Source organism: Ciona robusta, chromosome 12 (assembly GCF_009617815.1).
Source record: "Ciona robusta chromosome 12, ASM961781v2".
Taxonomy (NCBI): Eukaryota; Metazoa; Chordata; class Ascidiacea; order Phlebobranchia; family Cionidae; genus Ciona; species Ciona robusta.
Window position 1 is genome coordinate 604041 of NC_143246.1, and position 23441 is coordinate 627481.

General features: G+C 31.8%; 3 protein-coding genes and 1 long non-coding RNA gene across 7 annotated transcripts; 3 read left to right on the plus strand and 1 right to left on the minus strand.

The window, feature by feature from the left end:
- Positions 1–15: 15 nt before the first annotated feature.
- Positions 16–8521, plus strand: LOC149726082 (kelch-like protein 12). Of its 2 annotated transcripts, XM_089889527.1 has the most exons (12): positions 16–351; positions 745–865; positions 2248–2401; positions 2457–2674; positions 2792–2944; positions 3158–3260; positions 3742–3839; positions 4155–4335; positions 4600–4743; positions 5368–5526; positions 6083–6215; positions 8007–8521. In XM_089889527.1, exons 1-12 carry the CDS (start codon positions 143–145, stop codon positions 8119–8121), a joined length of 1788 nt encoding a protein of 595 aa, XP_089745653.1. In that variant the 5' UTR covers positions 16–142; the 3' UTR covers positions 8122–8521. The 2 variants fall into 2 exon arrangements, with proteins under 2 accessions (XP_089745653.1, XP_089745654.1); XM_089889528.1 differs by lacking the exons at positions 16–351; positions 745–865 and adding an exon at positions 1284–1443.
- A 1071-nt stretch (positions 8522–9592) lies between these two features.
- On the plus strand, positions 9593–11431 carry LOC149726083 (lon protease homolog 2, peroxisomal-like). The gene is made up of 3 exons (XM_089889561.1): positions 9593–9756; positions 10051–10232; positions 11088–11431. Exons 1-3 carry the CDS (start codon positions 9618–9620, stop codon positions 11307–11309), a joined length of 543 nt encoding a protein of 180 aa, XP_089745687.1. The 5' UTR covers positions 9593–9617; the 3' UTR covers positions 11310–11431.
- A 368-nt stretch (positions 11432–11799) lies between these two features.
- LOC149726084 (kelch-like protein 12) lies at positions 11800–23429 on the plus strand. Of its 3 annotated transcripts, none has more exons than XM_089889533.1 (12): positions 11800–12155; positions 12549–12669; positions 14052–14205; positions 14261–14478; positions 14596–14748; positions 14931–15033; positions 15512–15609; positions 15926–16106; positions 16371–16514; positions 21374–21532; positions 22049–22181; positions 22921–23429. In XM_089889533.1, the coding sequence occupies exons 1-12, from the start codon at positions 12082–12084 to the stop codon at positions 23033–23035; spliced, it is 1653 nt and encodes a 550-aa protein (XP_089745659.1). In that variant the 5' UTR covers positions 11800–12081; the 3' UTR covers positions 23036–23429. The 3 variants fall into 3 exon arrangements, with proteins under 3 accessions (XP_089745659.1, XP_089745660.1, XP_089745661.1); XM_089889534.1 differs by having other exon boundaries at positions 14931–15018; XM_089889535.1 differs by lacking the exons at positions 11800–12155; positions 12549–12669; positions 14052–14205; positions 14261–14478; positions 14596–14748 and having other exon boundaries at positions 14948–15075.
- On the minus strand, positions 19009–21413 carry LOC149726085 (uncharacterized). The gene is made up of 2 exons (XR_016386165.1): positions 20526–21413; positions 19009–20275 (listed from the first exon to the last, which is right to left on the minus strand). It is a non-coding gene; the product is annotated as an uncharacterized LOC149726085 (long non-coding RNA).
- Positions 23430–23441: the final 12 nt, after the last annotated feature.

A 23441-nucleotide genomic window follows, 5' to 3' on the forward strand; every position in this document is an offset into this window, starting at 1 on the left:
GCAAAAACATACTTTATAGACAATAATGCCAGAGCTTATAAATAATACAAGATAGGCTACATATAAAATACTTGCATCTATCAACACTGAGGCAAGCTATTGTTTCTTCAAACACAGTTTGTAAGACAGTGAAGGAATTTGCATGTTAATTTATAAACAAATTAATTTTTTTGTTCCTTCTTTGTGTGTTTATAGTCTTATGCTTTCAAACTGCGGTGTATTTTCACCATTAAACCTGCTTTTATATGCTAACCTCTACAATCTACATAAACATAAAATGGCTACAAATGATGAACACGTGATACAATACAAAGGCGATCATGAAGGACGTGTACTTACAAAGTTAAACAGGTTACAATTTGTATAAATTTTCCTCTTACTTAACATTTAAAATAAATACATTATTACCGCAATCTACCAGGAAAAATGATTTCGCCAGAGTATTAACCAAAAATTGGTGGTCCATTTAGTTACAAGTCACTTTATGTTGTGAAAAGTTAAAGCCTCGCACATCTTAAATGTAGACCTAGGTATATATGTTTCATTGTAATCATCGTTCCACTGTTATCTGGTTGATCTGCATGTTATCAAATGGAACATGTTACTGTCATTGGACCAAATTTAATGAAACTTTCCAAACAGTTATTCAGCAAGTCTTGTATGTACAGACTGATTAGATCTGCTTTGCATATTTAGCATTTCTACCTCATTGTTTAAAGTAAGTTACAACAAAATAATATTCAGGTTACGTAAAAGAAAAGTGTTTACTGATGTCACATTCAAATTAGAAGATGGAGAAGTTTCAGCTCAGAAAAGTATTCTTGCTGGATATTCTGATTATTATGAAAAAATGTTCTCATCTGGGGTAATGTATTAAATGTGTTAAGGTTTACCAGTTCTTCATGAATTCAACATACACATTTGTGTGTAAAATAAAGTATAGTCAAGTGGGGTAATAAAAAACAATGAGATACTTGGGGTAAGAAAGACCCACCTAGCCCGCTAAAAAATCATTTTATCTCAAACAGCTTTTGTGGGTAAAAATGACATTTATTTGACTTATTTTTTATCCTAACTTTCATTCTAAGTGGTAATTATTTTTTCGGTAAAACACAAATAGTAAATCAAACAAAAATTTGACCAAAAAAACTTTTTATGGGGTTAGCTAAACTTTTTTTGTGAGAAGGTGTTTCGTGATAAACTTATTATGAATGCAATTATTTGTAGAGATGTGCTGAAGTTGTAAAAGCTTGGGTTCGCCGAGCCCCGAGGTTTAACTAAAAGCTTGGCACGAGTGACGAGCGTCTATGACGTCATTAAGGAGACAGACGTACGAAAATACGTTCCTATTCATTCGAAAAGCGTCGCTAATCAAAATAATACAGAACACGTGGTTTGCGGTTAAAGAGACGTCTTGTTTCGTAATTCCCAGTCTTGCAAAATGTAAAATTCATATAAAAAATATTTAATTAAAAATTGTTTGTAACTGTTGCAGCATTTTTTTTTATTTCATTACAAAAATGTTCATTAGTTTTTTGCTTTTTATTTAAAATCAGATTCGGAAACATTGGGCGCTCGTGTAATTCGATACGGGCAAATTCGCTGATGTTTTTACTTGCGAGAAAGCAAATTCAGAACGAAAAATAATTTTTGAGAAAGCCACGCTGACTAGTCTCGTTATCTTTTAGTAGCTTCACTTTTTTCATTTTCAATATTTTTCGTTCTCGCATGCAACATTATAGCAATAGCATAAGGCTCGTCAAAAAAAGGAGACGCTCGGGCACGAGCTTTTGAGTTCGGGCTCGGTTCGGCACATCCCTGGTTATTTGCTATATATTTAAGTACCTTGTTGCTGGTATATTTTAATTTTAAATTTTACGATAATATAGACTACATAATACCTAAGTTGTATAATTAATATTTGTATTATTACCCTGTACTCCCATTATTGATTTTTTTTTGATTAAGTTAAGTTGCTTTTGAAAACTTTGTTTTTTATTGCTCCGCAAATGTGTTTTTTTTACCCCAAAGTCAGGGGAAAAAAAACAACAAAATTTAAAATAAAGTTTTAAGTAATCATAGAAATCCTACAATCTTTTCTGGACATCAAGGTATGATGAATACTGTTCCTCCAGACTAAAAATATCTTTTTTTTTACTTGGGGAGAAAATCGAAAGTATATGTTTTCTGGTTTTTATTACCCCACTTTACTATATATGGTTTAATATTCTGTTATTTTGGTTTTAGTTCAAGGAAGGTTTTAATGAAGATATCGAAATAAAGGGGATGAAGGCTTCAATATTAGATTTGTTGTTCACTTTCATTTACTTACAAGTGATCGATATAAGCGATAAAACTGTTTGCCAACTTTATGAGGCTTCAGATTACTTGCAGTTTAATGGTAATATCTGTATTTATCAATGTGTTTTCAATTCTTATTAAACATATGTTTTTAGATGTAAAAACACATTGTGTTAGCTTCTTCAATGATGCACTTGCTGTTGGGAACTGTTTAAGTTTCCGTTCCTTTGCACAAAGATACCAGCTTCTGGAGTTGGTGGAAAAATGTGACAAATTCATCGTTGACAACTTAGAGTTGGTTTCCAAAGAATTGAAATTCATGGAATTATCCGTAGATGAAGCTGAAGCTCTGATTGCATTGAAACAACAACAGGTTTAAATTTAAATCCTTAATATTGGATTCATTAAAGTTTTGATTTTGTTTAAAATTGTTGACTTTAACTTTTTGGTAATCGTTTTGTGTAACATACTTTTTTTCTCTAATTTTTAGCATTCTTGCCAAGATTCGATTTTCAGGACCATCTTGAATTGGTTCAAACATGACTTTAAACAACGTCAACAATTCATTGAACGATTGTTTCAACTGATTGATGTTAAGAAACTATCAACTGCGTTCCTTGAAGAAGTTGTTGAAAAATCTGAGGTTTGTTGATTGTTGCTTGTAAATATAAAGCAACAACAATCAGTAAACTGTATGATGTTAAAACACTGTTCCATGATAGATACTTTTGCTTAATAGTATAATTTATTCATGTTTTAAATGAATAACAATCAAAATTAACATGTTTTTTAAAATTAGTTTTAACTTTACTAAGTTATGTATGTCACAAACTATTTACTTTTTTATTTGATTCAGAAATGGATTAAAAGAACAGATTATTTTCTTGATATTCTTAACCCAGAATATATCGCTCGTCTTAAATTAAATCCAGTTCAAGCACCAGGTGGAGCAAGAGAGGGTAATTTCTATGATTTCTATGAATAATTTGCACAATGTGGAGGTATAGTTGGTAACACAACATGAGGTTTCGGAAAAGTAAAAAAAAAAAAATTTAACTTGATATTACTGTTGAAACACATATTTCCCAATAAAGTAAATCTTTTTGTTGTTACCAAATTTACAAATTTTAACAAGGTGTCATTACAACGTATCAAAATATTCTTTTGCTTTGTTGTGTTTAGTTTGTGATTACAGTGTTTAATTATTATTTTATTTTGCTCTGGTGCGAGTATTAGGACTTTATTAGGTTTATTATAAAATTAAAATTATGAAATAAAAATTGTATATATTTTACAAATATGTATGAAATATGCAGATGGTTTATTTTGTATCTAAAATAATTTTATGTTTTAAATATTTACTCTAAATATCTGACAGTGGTGACATTTTAAATATGCGTGACATTATTACATCATAATGTTACTTTTACTTCAATATAGAAGCAACATTTGAGTTCATGATTGTGGGTGGTTGTCATGGAACAAGGAAACTTGTTCAAATTTATGACGTTGTCGGGAAACATTTAAGAGAAATAACGGTCGGTTATTCAGTGTTTCATATTGTGTATTACCCCACCTAGTGATAAAGATTATTACACTTTGGATTATTATGTTGATAAAATATCTTGGTTATAAGCATGAATGGTTGCCCCTTTACCACCGTCGTCATAGTGATGGAGAATAGGTTTGTCCAACCTTTAATAAAAGGATATAATTGTTCAACTGCCACCAACTAATTCATTGCTTTGTTTGCAATGTAAAAGATGGATATTGTTTAGTTTTTCATTGAAACTCATGCTATTTGAACTAATAAATTTTCAAACTAATTTTAAAATATTGAATTTTATCCACAGTCAACCTTGTATGAAAGGAATGGTTCAACCAGTGTGAAGATAAACAACCATGTTTATACGGCTGGTGGTCGTGGATTCAACTTCGTTGAATGTTTCAATTTAAACCAAGTTGATGGTGATTGGTACGAGGTGGCATCTATGAAGGAACAACGATGGCTTGCAGCATCTGCTGTGTTGAATGGTTGGTTCCTTATTATGTTTAACAATAATTTTGGTGGATTATTATTTCAGAAAAAATGTTTAGATTTATTATTAACCCCTGCCAGTGTTCACAGTATATTGGGGTGGGCTAATTTACTTACTGGCTTAAGTTTGAACTAAGTTTATCTTTGTTACCAAATTTATAGAATATTTTTATTTTTTTCCTATTAGTAAAGAATATTAAATATTATGATATTATAACCATTAACTAATTATTTTTAAAATAAAGCAAATTTTGTTCCAGATCAAATGTGTGTAGCAGGAGGAATGGATGATGATGATAATGTATTTTCATCAGTTGAATTATACAATCCAGTGGTGAATACATGGACAAACATTGCTTTAATGAAAACTAAACGATGTCTACATGCTCTTGTTTCTTATAATGGTTGGTATAATAAATATAAATGTAATGATAAAGTGGGCTGAATATGAACAGTAGCATGTGCACAATGATTCTCAATCTTATGTGAAAGTAATCGACTTTAAAATGACACCGATCACAATAACCCATCAAACAAGTGATTTGTTTACTTTTGTTATATTTACAAAATTAAAATTATCCATACACAGAAAATCTTCCACACTTGGTATAACAATGAAGTTTGCTTCCTCTGAAACTGAACATGCTTGTTATTATATTTAAATATTTTACTCTGGTTGTTACTTTAGGGTTAAATAGACCCATCATGATTTTCAATGTTTTTTTTATTAATATGTAAACTCTTTTAAGTTTCATGCAATCTGTTATAATGATTAAACACTTTACATGTATTTCGATAACGCATGTATATTTCAATATACAATTAGTGGATCCTCCTTGACACTGTTCACTGTGAACCATTATCTCACTATGTATTAGATCAAACTGGTTTATTTAATATAATTTATCCTTATTTTATAAAATTCATTAGAAACACTTTACATTGTTTAATAAAAATTAGAAATATTGTTAATCTTTAGTTTGATTGTGATCAAATATTTAATGATTTCAAACATAATTCATGTACAGGTCGCTTGTACACGTTTGGTGGAAGTGATGGTTCAAATCAGTTAAATTCAATGGAAAGTTTTGATCCAAGAGAAGGGAAATGGGAATCACTAAAACCAATGAATGAGCGAAGATATGCATTGTGTGGTGTTGTTTACAATGATGAGATTTACGCCATTGGTTTGTTGTTTATTCTATATATAAACAATAACTTAATTCAATATGTTTTGTTAAATTTTGTAAAATTACAGATTTTATAGCAATATTTTATAACATAGGTATTGAAGTTATGCCATACTGGGTTGTTTTTGATTTATTTATGTTTAATTTGTCAGTCTCAGTATATGTTATTTCATAACTGTATCTGTTATACAACCTGAAGAAAAATGATTAAAACATTTTTGCAAAAAAAAACACTAAAAGATTATTTCAAAATTCATGCCGGCTAAAAGTATAAAACATGGTTTAATGACATAGTGGACATTTTTTCCAATATGTTTGACTTAGTTTTAGGGAATGACTTGATTGTGAGGAATTTTGTTTTACAATTTTAAAATCGACCGCAAACTGCAAACTCAAACTGCAAACTCAAACTGCAACAAACTAATCATATAATTCTACCCAAATAAATTTATACAACCAAATAACATATGACACATATAATATACTATTATTATATTAGAAAGCTGTTTTCTTTATAATCATCACTCTATACGTTTATACAATGTTTATTAAGGTGGTGAGGGATTAAAAAGCGTCGAGCGGTATAACATACGAACCAACACTTGGACCAATGTTAGCAGCTTGAACCACGTGCGGTATTGTTCTTGTGCTTGTGTTGTGAATGGGAAGATATACGTCATTGGAGGGTAAGTGGTCATGTTCATGAAGTTGTTAATAGGAGACAGTAGAGAAACTTGTCTTTTAAAACTTTACATATTTTTAACTTGTTATTATTGTATTACCAGTACCAAAGTTAGTATAGACCAAGTTAGGAAACGGCGCTCGTGTCCGCCATTACGGAGCCCACAGAGCGTGAATCGCCTATACAAATGCATGGTCGGCATGTGTTCATTTAGTTCTTGTAAGCGATACAAAGCTAAAAAACACGTATAGCGGTTGTTTTAACATATAAAATATAATTTCTAATATAAATCTTGTTATATAATATTAAATCTAGGAATTAATGTGAAGTAAATTAATATTTTGACTGGTTTTCGGCGTACAGTGTGGTTTAACAGGGTACTTTACGTTGCCGATTAAGACTAGCAGCAATCAGCTTAGTTTACATAATAATATATGATCATACCTACGAACCTACAGAGCCATTCTTTACTACATTTATAATCCAACATGAGTGGACATGCAGCTCCCAACTGCTTAAGTACTAGCAGATAAGGTGTTCGCGTTTTCTGATTTCATAAAGACCCGGAACGCAGAAAAGGTAGCTTACTAATTCAAGCAAAGGAACAAAAATAGCAACTCAGTATTGTTTTCCTCAATGTCACTTCGATATTAGGCAAATTTTACAAAGATATAAGATACCTTAAGTTTCGTTCCTGGGTATACGCGTTGAGTTTGTGAGCCAAAAAGTAAAATCACGGCAATTTACATGCAAAACTGCAGCTAGATACACCAGTTTATGGTAATGTTATGCGTTTTTGTTTGTATTTTTATATTTTAAACACGTTCTTTTATGTTTTTGGTTAGTAAACTTGATATTTTCTGTTTTTTTACTCTTGAATCGATTAAGTGTTCAATAAAAGTTGATTATTTTTGTGAGGTTTATTATTGTGATAAGATATAACATTAGTAGAAAGCCATTTTTACGCGCAGAAGTGCTTGGTTTTTAAAAAATCGCAATATTTAAACGAAAAACAGCACCCAGCAATGATAAAATGCTATGCCGTGGGCTCCGTAATGGTGGCGACTATGACGTCATAGACGCGAGACAATGGATAACAAGACTCGTTGTTTTACAATCCGTTTCCTAACTTGGTCTATACTAACTTTGACCAGTACTATGTATTTTGCTTTTTTGTATCTAGGAATTTACTTAAAATAAAATCTGTTGGTTATAGGCTGTGTTGCATTAGAGGTATTCGTATTAACTATCATGCTAATACAGCATGTGCATACAGTTAATAGCAATACAGCATGTGCATCCCATATTATACGATCTCCCACAGCAATGCTTAGCCTCTTATTATGCCCCAGCATCAGTCCATGGTCCGATAACAGTCTGTGACACATTTCTTATTCAACTACACAATGTTGTTGGGACAATTGATTTATTTTAATTTTAATAATAATTATTTAAATGTTTACTGTCTCTATATTCTTCTTTAAAACTTATATAAATGAGAAAACCAGCATAAATTGCTCTGATGCATTTTCAAACATTAATGAGCTTCGCTTGTTTGGTGCATTTCAACCATTACCTGGCCATATCATGGGAAATATTGATAACATTAATCTGGTTCAAATTACAAATAGATTACCTTTCATTTAAAATAAATAGCACCAGTGAATTGGAAGACATTCTATTGCTAGCTTGTATAAACCAAGTGATTAGTAATGTTTGAATGAATGTGGTTTAATTAAAGTAGTTGAATAACACCAGCCCTTCCCATCTAATAATATTAATTATCTTGTGTTAGTTTTCGTGATGCTGCATCAAAATCCATTGAGGCTTATGATGCAACAATCAATGAATGGAAGATTGAAACCAACATGGAGACACCAAGATCTCATGCATCAGTTGTAGCTTTGTAAACATTGAAAATCTTCAACAAAACTGTTTGTGTATTTCATGATTTGTTTTGATAAATATTCTATCAATGGTTTTGTTAACAACATGGGCCACTGTTCACATTGCAGAAATACTTTAAACCTTTGAATTTAGGTTTGTAACAAATTATTATTGAATTCTTCAACAGGCAGTGTAATTTATTCATGTAAGTTCAGAATATTAAAAATAAAGTCAGATATTTTATTTAAATTAACCATATTAGTTACACCGTATAGACTATATTTTAAATTTCAGTTTTATAACCAGAGATTCCATACTGTTCTTGTTTTATAACTATATCTGTTCTTATTTCTAAAAATGTCCTGATTTGTAACTAACGTTTGTATTTTGCCAAATTTTTAATAAAGCAACAATAAGTGTAAATGCAACCTGTTTTAGTTTATTTATGTAACTCCTGATAGGGCCTCAAACTAATAACATAAATATATATGGCATTTGCTGCAAAATGCGTTTAAAAGTATTTTCTGTGGCTCAGATTTTCATGTGAAATTTATCTTTTGGAGCTAACAAAATGTCTAAGTTGCTGATTTTAGGAAGAAGAAATAATAATTACAAGGAATCTTCTTCCTAAGCAGAGCACATGGTTTGCCCGCATCCAATGATAAGGATCTTGCATCCAACATCTGCCTCACTCTCACAGATGACGCACTGAGGAACATGATTGCTCTTTACACAAGGGAGGCGGGAGTCCGGGATCTTGATCGGAAGTTGGCAGGAATCTGCAGATCAATCGCTCTCACTGTCAGTTTTCATTTCCTCACATTTCATAAAAATAGCATTAGTTGACTGGTTTTAGTGATTTTTGATCATAGGGTTCCATGTTCGAAAGCTCAATGTGTGCCATTCAGTAATTGGTAATTGCTCCAACTCACTTGTCTGTGTTTAGAAAGTGGTCTCTAATGGATTGCACAATTTGGCCGTCGCGCGCAGTATAGTCTTAATGGTTGATTTCAAAATAAAAAGCAAATTTGTTAAAAAGAGAATTATACATTCTTTGTTCTTATATTTCAGGTTACAACCATGATACGAAAAACAACAAGGTTGAAATAACAATTGATGAAGCTGAACTTAAAGATATACTCGGTAATTTTGTCACCTATTTTGTAATCATTTGTTTTCCAAGCAAACATTACAAAAACAGCAACAAACGAAAATTGAGGCTGCATGTGTTATTGTCCTCATTCTGACACTGCACCAGTGGTAATATGATAGCTTTTAATACTAATGTATTTAGCAGCTGAAATGTATTAATTAGTTAGTGTATTTACAGCAATTGCGAATTAACTTATTGGAAAGGTAATTTACAGTTTTGAGCTAAAACCACTAAATCTCGTTTAACTATTCAGGTCCTCAAAGATTCGATCGAGAATCGGCGCAAATACTGACACGATCGGGTGTGGCTGCTGGGTTAGCTTGGACACAAACAGGGGGTGAAATACTTTACGTTGAGGCGAGTCGTATGGCTTCTGTTGAAAGGGGTGAAGCAGGAGGTCACATGACACTCACTGGCCAATTAGGAGACGTTATGAAGGAATCAGCTCAACTTGCAGTCAGCTGGTTGAGAAGTAATGCTCAAATACTTGGGATTGATGATGGAGGTATTCGTTTACTACTTTAACACATATTTCTCTGTTTTCTATCAATGGTATTATGGCTGGTTTCTAAATGGAAACTTAAAGTCTGTGTTATGTCAATGCTGTGGTAGTTTGTTGTATAATGGTAACAGTAGAAGTTGGTGGCATTTGTCACTGGAAATGTAAACGATGCCGTACTCTGCCACATTACTTTGTAAACATTTATAATCGGTGGCATTTGCCACAAACTTTCCAGGTGATATTTGACAGATTCATATTTTCATTTTCAAAACCAAACAAACAAATGTTTGAAACCAGGCAGAAGCATAATGTGTGGCACAGATATTCATTTACACTTTCCTGCTGGTGCTGTTGGCAAAGACGGTCCCTCAGCTGGGGTCACCATAGTTACGGCACTTGTTTCATTATTTACCGGCAAACTCGTCAGATCTGACCTTGCAATGACGGGGGAAATTACTTTGAGGGGTCTTGTCTTACCTGTGAGTGGATTTATTATTTAGCAATGTATATATGTCATACAGTATATATGTCATACAGTAATAAATTTTGTTACCCTGATCCTGATCTGGTGCTCATAGAGTAATATCAGAAACTACTTTTAAAATATAAAATGAACCGTTTGTAAAGAATCCCATGGTCAAAGCTTTATGATGCGTCAAGTGATAAGACGTTAGCCCACAGTCCGACTCCATAACATGTCCAGGTTCAAAACTCAGTTTATTCAACAAAACAGTTCGGGTTACAACGACAAAACAACAACGACGTCACGATACTCTCCGGCCTCCAACTGGCTGGTCCAGGCTCACACTGCCTAGCTGTACAGTACAGGGCAGGGCTTATAAAGGAGATAACTCAAAGGCGAGAACTCCCCAGGCGAGAAGAAGCGTTATACACGAGAAAACATTATACACATTATACAGCAAGGCAAAGTCTCTCAGCATTGTTACAGGGCAAAGTCTCTCAGCATTGTATATAAAGAAGCATTGTTATACATGGGTTACAGGAAACAATCCAGGCGCATACACATTATGCCAGCTGGCCAGCTGTTAAAGTTACACAACGCAAAATTCAATCTTTATGCATTAAGTTAAATTTAGATAATTATATATATTAAATATTTGTGCTCGGAGCACCCTCAACCGCTACACTGGTACCATTTTGGTAAATTTGCAATAGATAATAAATCGCTAACAAAAGTAAGTGAGCATGAGGTGTATGAAGCCACCACACATGGTGTGCAACATGACAGCCATATGGCTAGAACTTGCTTCACCATGTGAGGATAACTAAGTGATGATAATGAATTACTTTATTGAGCAAATTATCTTCCTTAGGTCGGAGGAATAAAAGAAAAAGTCCTCGCTGCTCATCGAGCAGGGATGAGGAGAGTAGTTCTTCCTCGGAGGAATGAACCGGATGCGAGAGCAGATCTTCCAGCGGAGGTGCTGAAGAGCATGAGCATCAGTTTCGTGGATTGTTTAGAAGATGTTTTATCGGAAGCATTTGATGATGGAGAGATTTTTGGAAACGATAAAATTCCCAGCAGCAAACTGTGACAGGAATGTGTGAACAGAATTAAACAAATATAAAATCGCAACACTAATTATTTATTTTAGTTTTCGCACCGTTCATGCAAATATAATTGTACTGCAATAATAAATTCAATTTTAAATAAAAACATTTTCGTGTAATATGTTGGTTCGGCCATTTTTAAATTCAACAAATTGGGTAAAATATAAATTAAAGTTGAATTGTAATGTTGAACTAACATTCGTGATATTTGCTCAGTTTAGTCAACTAGTTCGGCGAACACTTTATAAAAACATTTCAATTCATAAAAAAAACATTTCAATTATTACGTCATAATCAACTCGGAAGCGCTCGAGCTGCCACAAGTAGCGTTTCTGGTAATTCCCCTGATATTATTTGGAAAGAGGAACTTCTTGTACCAACGAATGTTGGTCGTTACTGGGTGTGTTGTGCACAACGTATCACAGGAGGCTACACGAATCACAGTGAGGAAAGCTTATATACAATAATACATGTATAAGCTCGTAAAGACAAAACACACTTTTAGACAATACTACCCCAGCTTATAAATAATACAAGATAGGCTACACATAAATGATTTGCAGCTATCAACACAGAGGCAAGCCATTGTTTCTTCAAACACAGTTTGTAAGACAGTGAAGGAATTTGCATGTTAATTAATAAACAAATTAATTTTTTTGTTCCTTCTTTGTGTGTTTATAGTCTGATCCTTTCAAACTGTGGTGTATTTTTATCATTAAACCTGCTTTTATATGCTAACCTCTACATAAACATAAAATGGCTACAAATGATGAACACGTGATACAATACAAAGGCGATCATGAAGGACGTGTACTTACAAAGTTAAACAGGTTACAATTTATATAAATTTCCCTCTTACTTAACATTTAAAATAAATACATTATTACCGCAATCTACCAGGAAAAATGATTTCGCCAGAGTATTAACCAAAAATTGGTGGTCCATTTAGTTACAAGTCACTTTATGTTGTGAAAAGTTAAAGCCTCGCACATCTTAAATGTAGACCTGGGTATATATGTTTCATTGTAATCATCATTCCACTGTTATCTGGTTGATCTGCATGTTATCAAATGGAACATGTTACTGTCATTGGACCAAATTTAATGAAACTTTCCAAACAGTTATTCAGCAAGTCTTGTATGTACAGACTGATTAGATTTGCTTTGCATATTTAGCATTTCTACCTCATTGTTTAAAGGATGTTACAACAAAATAATATTCAGGTTACGTAAAAGAAAAGTGTTTACTGATGTCACGTTCAAATTAGAAGATGGAGAAGTTTCAGCTCAGAAAAGTATTCTTGCTGGATATTCTGATTATTATGAAAAAATGTTCTCATCTGGGGTAATGTATTAAATGTGTTAAGGTTTACCAGTTCTTCATGAATTCAACATACACATTTGTGTGTAAAATAAAGTATAGTCAAGTGGGGTAATAAAAAACAATGAGATACTTGGGGTAAGAAAGACCCACCTAGCCCGCTAAAAAATCATTTTATCTCAAACAGCTTTTGTGGGTAAAAATGACATTTATTTGACTTATTTTTTATCCTAACTTTCATTCTAAGTGGTAATTATTTTTTCGGTAAAACACAAATAGTAAATCAAACAAAAATTTGACCAAAAAAACTTTTTATGGGGTTAGCTAAACTTTTTTTGTGAGAAGGTGTTTCGTGATAAACTTATTATGAATGCAATTATTTGTAGAGATGTGCTGAAGTTGTAAAAGCTTGGGTTCGCCGAGCCCCGAGGTTCAACTAAAAGCTTGGCACGAGTGACGAGCGTCTATGACGTCATTAAGGAGACAGACGTACGAAAATACGTTCCTATTCATTCGAAAAGCGTCGCTAATCAAAATAATACAGAACACATGGTTTGCGGTTAAAGAGACGTCTCGTTTCGTAATTTCCAGTCTTGCAAAATGTAAAATTCATATAAAAAATATTTAATTAAAAATTGTTTGTAACTGTTGCAGCATTTTTTTTTATTTCATTACAAAAATGTTCAATAGTTTTTTGCTTTTTATTTAAAATCAGATTCGGAAACATTGGGCGCTCGTGTAATTCGATACGGGCAAATTCGCTGACGTTTGGATTCGTTACTTGCGATAAAGCAAATTCAGAACGAAAAATAATTTTTGAGAAAGCCACGCTGACTAGTCTCGTTATCTTTTAGTAGCTTCACTTTTTTCATTTTCAATATTTTTCGCTCTCGCATGCAACATTATAGCAATAGCATAAGGCTCGTCAAAAAAAGGAGACGCTCGGGCACGAGCTTTTGAGTTCGCGCTCGGTTCGGCACATCCCTGGTTATTTGCTACATATTTAAGTACCTTGTTGCTGGTATATTTTAATTTTAAATTTTACGATAATATAGACTACATAATACATAAGTTGTATAATTAATATTTGTATTATTACCCTGTACTCCCATTATTGATTTTTTTTGACTAAGTTAAGTTTGTTTTGAAAACTGTTTTTTATTGCTCCGCAAATGTGTTTTTTTTACCCCAAAGTCAGGGCAAAAAAAAGAACAAAATTTATAATAAAGTTTTAAGTAATCATAGAAATCTAATCTTTTCTGGACATCAAGGTATGTTGAATACTGTTCCTCCAGACTAAAAATATCTTTTTTTTTACTTGGGGAGAAAACCGAAAGTTTATGTTTTCTGGTTTTATTACCCCACTTCACTATATATGGTTTAATATTCTGTTATTTTGGTTTTAGTTCAAGGAAGGTTTTAATGAAGATATCGAAATAAAGGGGATGAAGGCTTCAATATTAGATTTGTTGTTCACGTTCATTTACTTACAAGTGATCGATATAAGCGATAAAACTGTTTGCCAACTTTATGAGGCTTCAGATTACTTGCAGTTTAATGGTAATATCTGTATTTATCAATGTGTTTTCAATTCTTATTAAACATATGTTTTTAGATGTAAAAACACATTGTGTTAGCTTCTTCAATGATGCACTTGCTGTTGGGAACTGTTTAAGTTTCCGTTCCTTTGCACAAAGATACCAGCTTCTGGAGTTGGTGGAAAAATGTGACAAATTCATCGTTGAGAACTTAGAGTTGGTTTCCAAAGAATTAAAATTCATGGAATTATCCGTAAATGAAGCTGAAGCTCTGATTGCATTGAAACAACAACAGGTTTAAATTTAAATCCTTAATATTGGATTCATTAAAGTTTTGATTTTGTTTAAAATTGTTGACTTTAACTTTTTGGTAATCGTTTTGTGTAACATACTTTTTTTCTCTAATTTTCAGCATTCTTGCCAAGATTCGATTTTCAGGACCATCTTGAATTGGATCAAACATGACTTTAAACAACGTCAACAATTCATTGAACGATTGTTTCAACTGATTGATGTCAAGAAACTATCAACTGCGTTCCTTGAAGAAGTTGTTGAAAAATCTGAGGTTTGTTGATTGTTGTTCGTAAATATAAAGCAACAACAAACAGTAAACTGTATGATGTTAAACACTGTTCCATGATAGATACTTTTGCTTAAACGATCAAAATTAACATGTTTTTTAAAATTAGTTTTAACTTTACATTAGTTATGTATGTCACAAACCATTTACTTTTTTATTTGATTCAGAAATGGATTAAAAGAACAGATTATTTTCTTGATATTCTCACCCCAGAATATATCGCTCGTATTAAATCAAATCCAGTTCAAGCACCAGGTGGAGCAAGAGAGGGTAATTTCTATGATTTCTATGAATAATTTGCACAATGTGGAGGTATAGTTGGTAACAGAACATGAGGTTTCGGAAAAGTAAAAAAAAAATTTAACTTGATATTACTGTTGAAACACATATTTCCCAATAAAGTAAATCTTTTTGTTGTTACCAAATTTACAAATTTTAACAAGGTGTCATTACAACGTATCAAAATATTCTTTTGCTTTGTTGTGTTTAGTTTGTGATTACAATGTTTAATTATTATTTTATTTTGCTCTGGTGCGAGTATTAGGGCTTTATTTGGTTTATTATAAAATTAAAATTAAGAAATAAAAATTGTATATATTTTACAAATATGTATGAAATATGCAGATGGTTTATTTTGTATCTAAAATAATTTTATGTTTTAAATATTTACTCTAAATATCTGACAGTGGTGACATTTTAAATATGCGTGACATTATTACATCATAATGTTACTTTTACTTCAATATAGAAGCAACATTTGAGTTCATGATTGTGGGTGGTCTACATGGAACAAAGAAACTTGTTCAAATTTATGACGTTGTCGGGAAACATTTGAGAGAAATAACGGTTGGTTATTCAAGTGTTTTATATTGTGTATTACCCCACCTAGTGATAAAGATTATTACACTTTGGATTATTATGTTGATAAAATATCTTGGTTATAAGCATGAATGGTTGCCCCTTTACCACCGTCGTCATAGTGATGGAGAATAGGTTTGTCCAACCTTTAATAAAAGGATATAATTGTTCAACTGCCACCAACTAATTCATTGCTTTGTTTGCAATGTAAAAGATGGATATTGTTTAGTTTTTCATTGAAACTCATGCTATTTGAACTAATAAATTTTCAAACTAATTTTAAAATATTGAATTTTATCCACAGTCAACTTTGTATGAAAGGGATGGTTCAACCAGTGTGAAGATAAACAACCATGTTTATACGGCTGGTGGTCGTGGATTCAACTATGTCGAATGTTTGAATTTAAACCAAGTTGATGGTGATTGGTACGAGGTGGCATCTATGAAGGAACAACGATGGCTTGCAGCATCTGCTGTGTTGAATGGTTGGTTCCTTATTATGTTTAACAATAATTTTGGTGGATTATTATTTCAGAAAAAATGTTTAGATTTATTATTAACCCCTGCCAGTGTTCACAGTATATTGGGGTGGGCTAATTTACTTACTGGCTTAAGTTTGAACTAAGTTTATCTTTGTTACCAAATTTATAGAATATTTTTATTTTTTTCCTATTAGTAAAGAATATTAAATATTATGATATTATAACCATTAACTAATTATTTTTAAAATAAAGCAAATTTTGTTCCAGATCAAATGTGTGTAGCAGGAGGAATGGATGATGATGATAATGTATTTTCATCAGTTGAATTATACAATCCAGTGGTGAATACATGGACAAACATTGCTTCAATGAAAACTAAACGATGTCAACATGCTCTTGTTTCTTATAATGGTTGGTATAATAAATATAAATGTAATGATAAAGTGGGCTGAATATGAACAGTAGCATGTGCACAATGATTCTCAATCTTATGTGAAAGTAATCGACTTTAAAATGACACCGATCACAATAACCCATCAAACAATTTGATTTGTTTACTTTTGTTATACTTACAAAATTAAATAATCCATACACAGACAATCTTCCACACTTGGTATAACAATAAAGTTTACTTCATCTGAATTTGAACATGTTTGTTATTATTGAGCACGGTAGTGGTCATATAGATCCTTTTTCGTCGAACAGTTGTTCTTGTTGTTGTTTTTTTGCGCGACTTTTTTCTGCAGTTATATTAATTCTTAATTCTAGCATTTTTTTACAATCTATTGATTGAAATCAAATCATATTATATATTTAGAATTTTTAGACTACATTTTTAGATTTAAAACCGCATAATTAGCGATTAATTACCGATTACTTTACTGTTTGATCAAAAGCGCTAATTCCAAATATACCGCTTAAACTTTAATTAAATGATTGTACTCTATAAAATATTTTGAACTAAGCATAGTTTTATAAACCATACTGCACACCATCGCCAAAATAGTGACTAGTTAACGATTACTTTTCTGTTTGTTTAAAATTAAGCGCTTTTTCTAAAATGTACTTTTAACATTAATTAATCGAATGTATTCGATACGTTAACTCTAACTAAGCCTAGTCTTATAAACCATAGTGTATAAAATCGTCCAATTAATGAGTAGTTAATGATTATAACGCTTGCGAGTCAAGTAAACTGCCATGCATCGGGAACCCATTGGTAACACAGTAATCGGTAACTTTTGGCTTTGTTTACGCTAGTGTGCAAATATAAATAAAAGTGTATATAGTATTAGTCTCCTATATCTCTTATTAAAAGAAAATAATTCCAAAATAAATGTTACTGCAGGTGAGGATTGAACTCGGTACATTAGGCTATAATCTGTTCCCGGCGGGCGACCTAACCGGTTGAGCTATAACTCCCTATGATACGATATGTCGAAACACCGGGTATAAGCTCTAGGAATGTGGGACATTGGGAGTGCACGACTGCACATGTTGGTGAGATAAGAAATCCACACAACGATTCACGACATTATCAAACTATTACCATTTAAGTGGGGACGCATTAAATGCACTACTCTTATACCGTATTATCATTAATCGTAATTGAAACATTATTTTTAATTCAACATCATATGATTAATATTAACTTCTAACATTACCTAATTACTACATGATTACGGTTTGTCAAAATTCATGAAAACAAACGTTTTTAAGCGACGACAACGTTAACTAGTGTAAGTTTACAATAAACACATGGTACAGGAGTTGTACAAAGCGTATTTACACATATTCTTTACCAATCACTCAATCCTCATACGTCATAAGTTTCATTAGTTATAATACATGCATAAATACATTCTGCCTAGTAAAAGGATTAATTAATATAGTAGGGTGGGAGAAGATGGTACACCTTTTCATTTTGTTTTCCCTTTCCATTTTTGGTAATAAACAAAGAACATTCAAAGTATTATGAAACTGTATCCTTACAACTTCCACAGACTGTTATTAATTCTTTAAAATACGATCAGGTTATTTGGAAATGATGTGTTAAAGGTGCTGCCCCACCCTACTATATTATACTAAATACAAGAGAGCAAAGCTCTAATGGATGGGCACGTATAATTTAAACATTAAGATAGATGATATCGGTCAAAGAAACACCAAGTGGCCTCACTGCTGCTAGTGTGAGTCCAGAATCAAGCAAACACCCTGACTTTTCAATGTGTTTAGACAATAATGTTTTGTTGCAAGCGTAAAATGGCTTACCATGTCAAACATTTTTAGAAAAATTATAAAATAGCCCTTTGGGTTTAAACAAACTTGTTAAGTTTTGTTTGCGTTTTCCTTTTGTGGGAAGGTGTAAAATAGCTTTTATTAATCTTTTAATACATTTTTACAAAATAATATAAAAATTACCCTTATTAAATGGCTAAAATGTCACCGGTCCGTTTAATTAGTGCAAGTTCGCTATGTCCACAATATTCAGTTCCGCTACGGCCGCTACGTCCCAAAAAAGGGACCCAAATTTCACAAATTACCCGCTTCTAGGTCTTGTTTTTGACTTTTTTCAAAACAGAAAACAAATTACCGATGTGTTTTAGACTTTAAAACCTTTAAATTTGTTTTCAAGTCCAAGCTTTACCTAAATTTACTTTTTACGTAACATTTTATTGGCTGTAGGAGATTTTTTTATTGGGATGTCGGGAGTGTATTTGTATAACTAAAAAAATATACGCCTGTACCCTTATACGCAGGGTCCCTTTTGTATAGAATCTGTCGCAACCCCTACATTTTTATAAAATCAACGCCACTGCTGGTATATTGCAAATAAACCTATTGGTGGTTGCAACATTATAATTTGACAAAGAATAGTAAAGTTTGACAAAGAATACATAAAATGTTTATGTATATTAGCTTATTGCACATTTATTACTTAACTGCACACATTTTGGATATTAAAACAAATGAAGAAGCATTGTGTGAAATACAGTTCTATTTTCTATGCATTATATCTGTCTCGTCCACATTTATAAAAGTTAGCATATCACAAAGCCACATTATGTTTGACCAGGTGACCTAGTTTAACTCACAGATGTAAAAAATAAATAGTTCACTATGAAACTCATTTGTGTTTAACAAAAAGTAAAACATGTTATTATATGATAACAATGTATTGAATAAATTAACAGGTACAACCCGTTTTTTGAATGGTAATACCCAACAAATTTGGTATTGCACAAAACAAAACGGTGATTTAAGATTGTGATTAAATGCATTTACGAACACAGCTTGAAACATAAACAAACTTCATTGAATAGTATGATTCGAGTATGGTTTGGACCTGATTGTTTCTATAGGCTAGACACTCAACAGCAGGTTAAAACTTGTGGTGATCTGTAAAACTTTATCTCACAATTTTTTGAACACTTTATCTCACAATTTTTTTGAAAATTGGGGTGACAACCCCAGAACCCCTAAATGGACGCCTATGAATAGTGGTACATAAACATGATATGGTATTATACTACTATAGTACACTATTGTCTGAGAAATAACTAACACATGTTCGATTCCTTGTTGCTATGCATAGAAAATCATCTCTTTAACTTCCATACTTTCCTGGAATTTGATCTGCATAATATATTATATACAGAACACAATATGACTTACAACCAATGAATAATAATACACACACCAACTTGTTAGGCGATCAGACGGAATGAAATCCAATGTACTTCAACTTAATCACTGTAAATAGCATCACAATAATCACTTCTATATAAAGACGTAAACTAATTGTTACATCACTAATACTGCACATAAAATCTACTTAATTGCTTCAGCTTATGGCTAGTAGGTGGCTATAACGTAATACTGTCAAATACGGTTTCCTAATATCCAGACATTACTGATAACACAACGTGGTTCATAACAAAGAACTGCCCACGTGACCGGGTAATCATGACAAAAAGCATAGAATGGATACGAGTAGGATGATGCATGCAATAAAACTAAGTAACGTATGAATGAAGTGAAGAATGGATGAAAGTATAATAACTCACTGTAACATCACTATTGTTTGAGAAATAACTAACACATGTTCGATTCCTTGTTGCTGTGCATAGAAAACCATCTTTTCAGTTTCTAAGCTTTCCTTGAGGTTTGCTCTGCATAATAGATTATATACTCAACACAATATGACTTACAATGTACAGGGCAAAGATAAATATCGGTGCATGTCAGTCTTCGCGTAAACTACGTTCATAACTTATGTAACAGCATTAACTTATGTAGGTAACTACAAATTTTAGTTGCTTGCTGCTATGCTAGTGCTGCTAAAGTGAAAGTGTGTAAACATTGGGATACCTTTCTATTAAGTTGGCTTTATTTAGGAATTCGTAGGAAATTAATGCTTACCGCTATAAACACAACCAATAATGGTCATTGAATAATCCGCAGTTAAATATTCCATCTCTGCAGTGCTGAGTATAGTAAGTACAATCCTCATTTTAGCAAAGAAATTACAGTCTTTTTTGATTTTACGATGTAAACTGTACTAAACCGATGTTAGCATTTTGACAGATTTGTGTTCCAGACAGTGTTTCCGCTATGTAAAGTACACGAGGAAAGTAATCGTTAATTAATCGCTAATCATGCGGTTTTAAATCTGAAAATTTAGTCCAAAAATTATAAGTATATATTACGATTTGATTTCAATCAAGAGAATAAAAAATAAATGCTAGAATTGAGAATTAAGATAAGTGCAGAAAAAAATCACCCTATCAGCAACAACAACAACGCCAAGAACAACTGTTCGACGAAAAGGGATCTATATGGTCACTAACGTGCCCAATAGTTTAAGCCGTGCTCATTCATTAGATCTAAGATCTCTTGTATTTAAATATTTTACTCTGGTTGTTACTTTAGGGTTAAATAGACGCATCGTGATTTTCAATGTTTTTGCATTTATGTGTAACTCTTTTAAGTTTCATGCAATCTGTTATAATGATTAAACACTTTACATGTATTTCGATAACGCATGTATATTCCAATATACAATTAGTGGATCCTCCTTGACACTGTTCACTGTGAACCATTATCTCACTATGTATTAGATCAAACTGGTTTATTTAATATAATTTATCCTTATTCTATAAAGTTCATTAGAAACAGTTTACATTGTTTAATAAAAAGTAGAAATATTGTTAATCTTTAGTTTGATTGTGATCAAATATTTAATGATTTCAAACATAATTCATGTACAGGTCGCTTGTACACGTTTGGTGGAAGTGATGTTTCAAATGATTTAAATTCAATGGAAAGTTTTAATCCAAGAGAAGGAAAATGGGAATCACTGAAACCAATGAATAACAAAAGACATGGACTATGTGGTGTTGTTTACAATGATGAGATTTACGCCATTGGTTTGTTGTTTATTCTATATATAAACAATAAAATAATTCAATATGTTTTGTTAAATTTTCTAAATTTACAGATTTTATAGCAATATTTTATTGTTATAACACAGGTATTGAAGTTATGCCATATTGGGTATTTTTTGATTTCTTTATGTTTAATATTTCAGTTTTAATATATGTTATTTCATAACAATATATGTTACATTATCTTTAAAAGAGGGATTAAAATATTTTTCAAAAATAACACTAAAGAATTATTTAGAATGTTTTTACTGGCTAAAAATATAAAACATGATTTGATGACATAGTGGACATTTTTATCCCAATTTTGACTTAATTGTGAGGAATGACTTGATTTTTTATTTTTTGACTTGATTGTGAGTAATTTGTTTTACATTTTTAAATTAACTGAACACCATAAACAATAAAATAACATTTAACACATATAGTATTCTATTATTATATTAGAAAGCTGTTTTCTTTATAATCATCACTCTATATGTTTATATAATGTTTATTAAGGTGGTCGTGGATTAAATAGCGTAGAGCGGTATAACATACGAACCAACACTTGGACCAAAGTTAGCAGCTTGAACCACGAACGAGATGGTTCTTGTGCTTGTGTTGTGAATGGGAAGATATACGTCATTGGAGGGTAAGTGGTCATGTTCATGAAGTTGTTAATAGGAGACAGTAGAGAAACTTGTCTTTCAAAACTTTACATATTTTTAACTTGTTATTATTGTATTACCAGTACTATGTATTTTGCTTTTTTGTATGTAGGAATTTACTTAAAATAAAATTTGTTGGTTATAGGCTGTGTTGCATTAGAGGTATTCGTATTAACTATCATGCTAATACAGCATGTGCATACAGTTAATAGCAATACAGCATGTGCATCCCATTTTATACCATCCCCCACAGCAATGCTTAGCCTCTTATTATGTCCCAACATCAGTCCATGGTCCGATAACAGTCTGTGACACATTTCTTATTCAACTACACAATGTTGTTGGGACAATTGATTTATTTTAATTTTAATAATAATTATTTAAATGTTTACTGTCTCCATATTCTCCTTTAAAATTTATATAAATGAGAAAACCAGCATAAATTGCTCTGATGCATTTTCAAACATTAATGAGCTTCGCTTGTTTGGTGCATTTCAACCATTACCTGGCCATATCATGGGAAATATTGATAACATTAATCTGGTTCAAATTACAAATAGATTACTTTTCATTTAAAATAAATAGCACCAGTGAATTGGAAGACATTCTATTGCTAGCTTGTATAAACCAAGTGATTAGTAATGTTTGAATGAATGTGGTTTAATTAAAGTAGTTGAATAACACCAGCCCTACCCATCTAATAATATTAATTATCTGTGTTAGTAATGATGGTGCTGCACCAACATCAATAGAAGCCTATGATGCAACAATCAATGAATGGAAGATTGAAACCAACATGGAGACACCAAGATCTCATGCATCAGTTGTAGCTTTGTAAACAATGAAAATCTTCAACAAAACTGTTTGTGTATTTCATGATTTGTTTTGATAAATATTCTATCAATAGTTTTGTAAACAACATGAGCCACTGTTCACATTGCAGAAATACTTTGAACCTTTAAATTTAGGTTTGTAACAAATTATTATTGAATTCTTCAACAGGCAGTGTAATTTATTCATGTAAGTTCAGAATATTAAAAATAAAGTCAGATATTTTATTTAAGTTACCATATTAGTTACACCGTATAGACTATATTTTAAATTTCAGTTATATAACCAGAGATTCCATACTGTTCTTGTTTTATAACTATATCTGTTCTTATTTCTAAAAATGATTTGTAACTAACGTTTGTATTTTGCAAAATTTTTAATAAAGCAACAATAAGTGTAAATGCAACTTGTTT

What these genes read in the sequence shown, in the direction of transcription:
- LOC149726082 (XM_089889527.1), top strand. Translation starts at nt 143, where the DNA reads ATGTTAATTTATAAACAAATTAATTTTTTTGTTCCTTCTTTGTGTGTT. An exon ending in AACATTTAAGAGAAATAACG is followed by an intron (nt 3,840 to 4,154) that starts GTCGGTTATTCA and finishes TTTTATCCACAG; the next exon opens with TCAACCTTGTATGAAAGGAA. An exon ending in AGCATCTGCTGTGTTGAATG is followed by an intron (nt 4,336 to 4,599) that starts GTTGGTTCCTTA and finishes ATTTTGTTCCAG; the next exon opens with ATCAAATGTGTGTAGCAGGA.
- LOC149726083 (XM_089889561.1), top strand. Translation starts at nt 9,618, where the DNA reads ATGGCTTCTGTTGAAAGGGGTGAAGCAGGAGGTCACATGACACTCACT. An exon ending in ACTTGGGATTGATGATGGAG is followed by an intron (nt 9,757 to 10,050) that starts GTATTCGTTTAC and finishes GTTTGAAACCAG; the next exon opens with GCAGAAGCATAATGTGTGGC. An exon ending in TGAGGGGTCTTGTCTTACCT is followed by an intron (nt 10,233 to 11,087) that starts GTGAGTGGATTT and finishes TATCTTCCTTAG; the next exon opens with GTCGGAGGAATAAAAGAAAA.
- LOC149726084 (XM_089889533.1), top strand. Translation starts at nt 12,082, where the DNA reads ATGGCTACAAATGATGAACACGTGATACAATACAAAGGCGATCATGAA. An exon ending in AGATTACTTGCAGTTTAATG is followed by an intron (nt 14,206 to 14,260) that starts GTAATATCTGTA and finishes ATATGTTTTTAG; the next exon opens with ATGTAAAAACACATTGTGTT. An exon ending in AGCATCTGCTGTGTTGAATG is followed by an intron (nt 16,107 to 16,370) that starts GTTGGTTCCTTA and finishes ATTTTGTTCCAG; the next exon opens with ATCAAATGTGTGTAGCAGGA.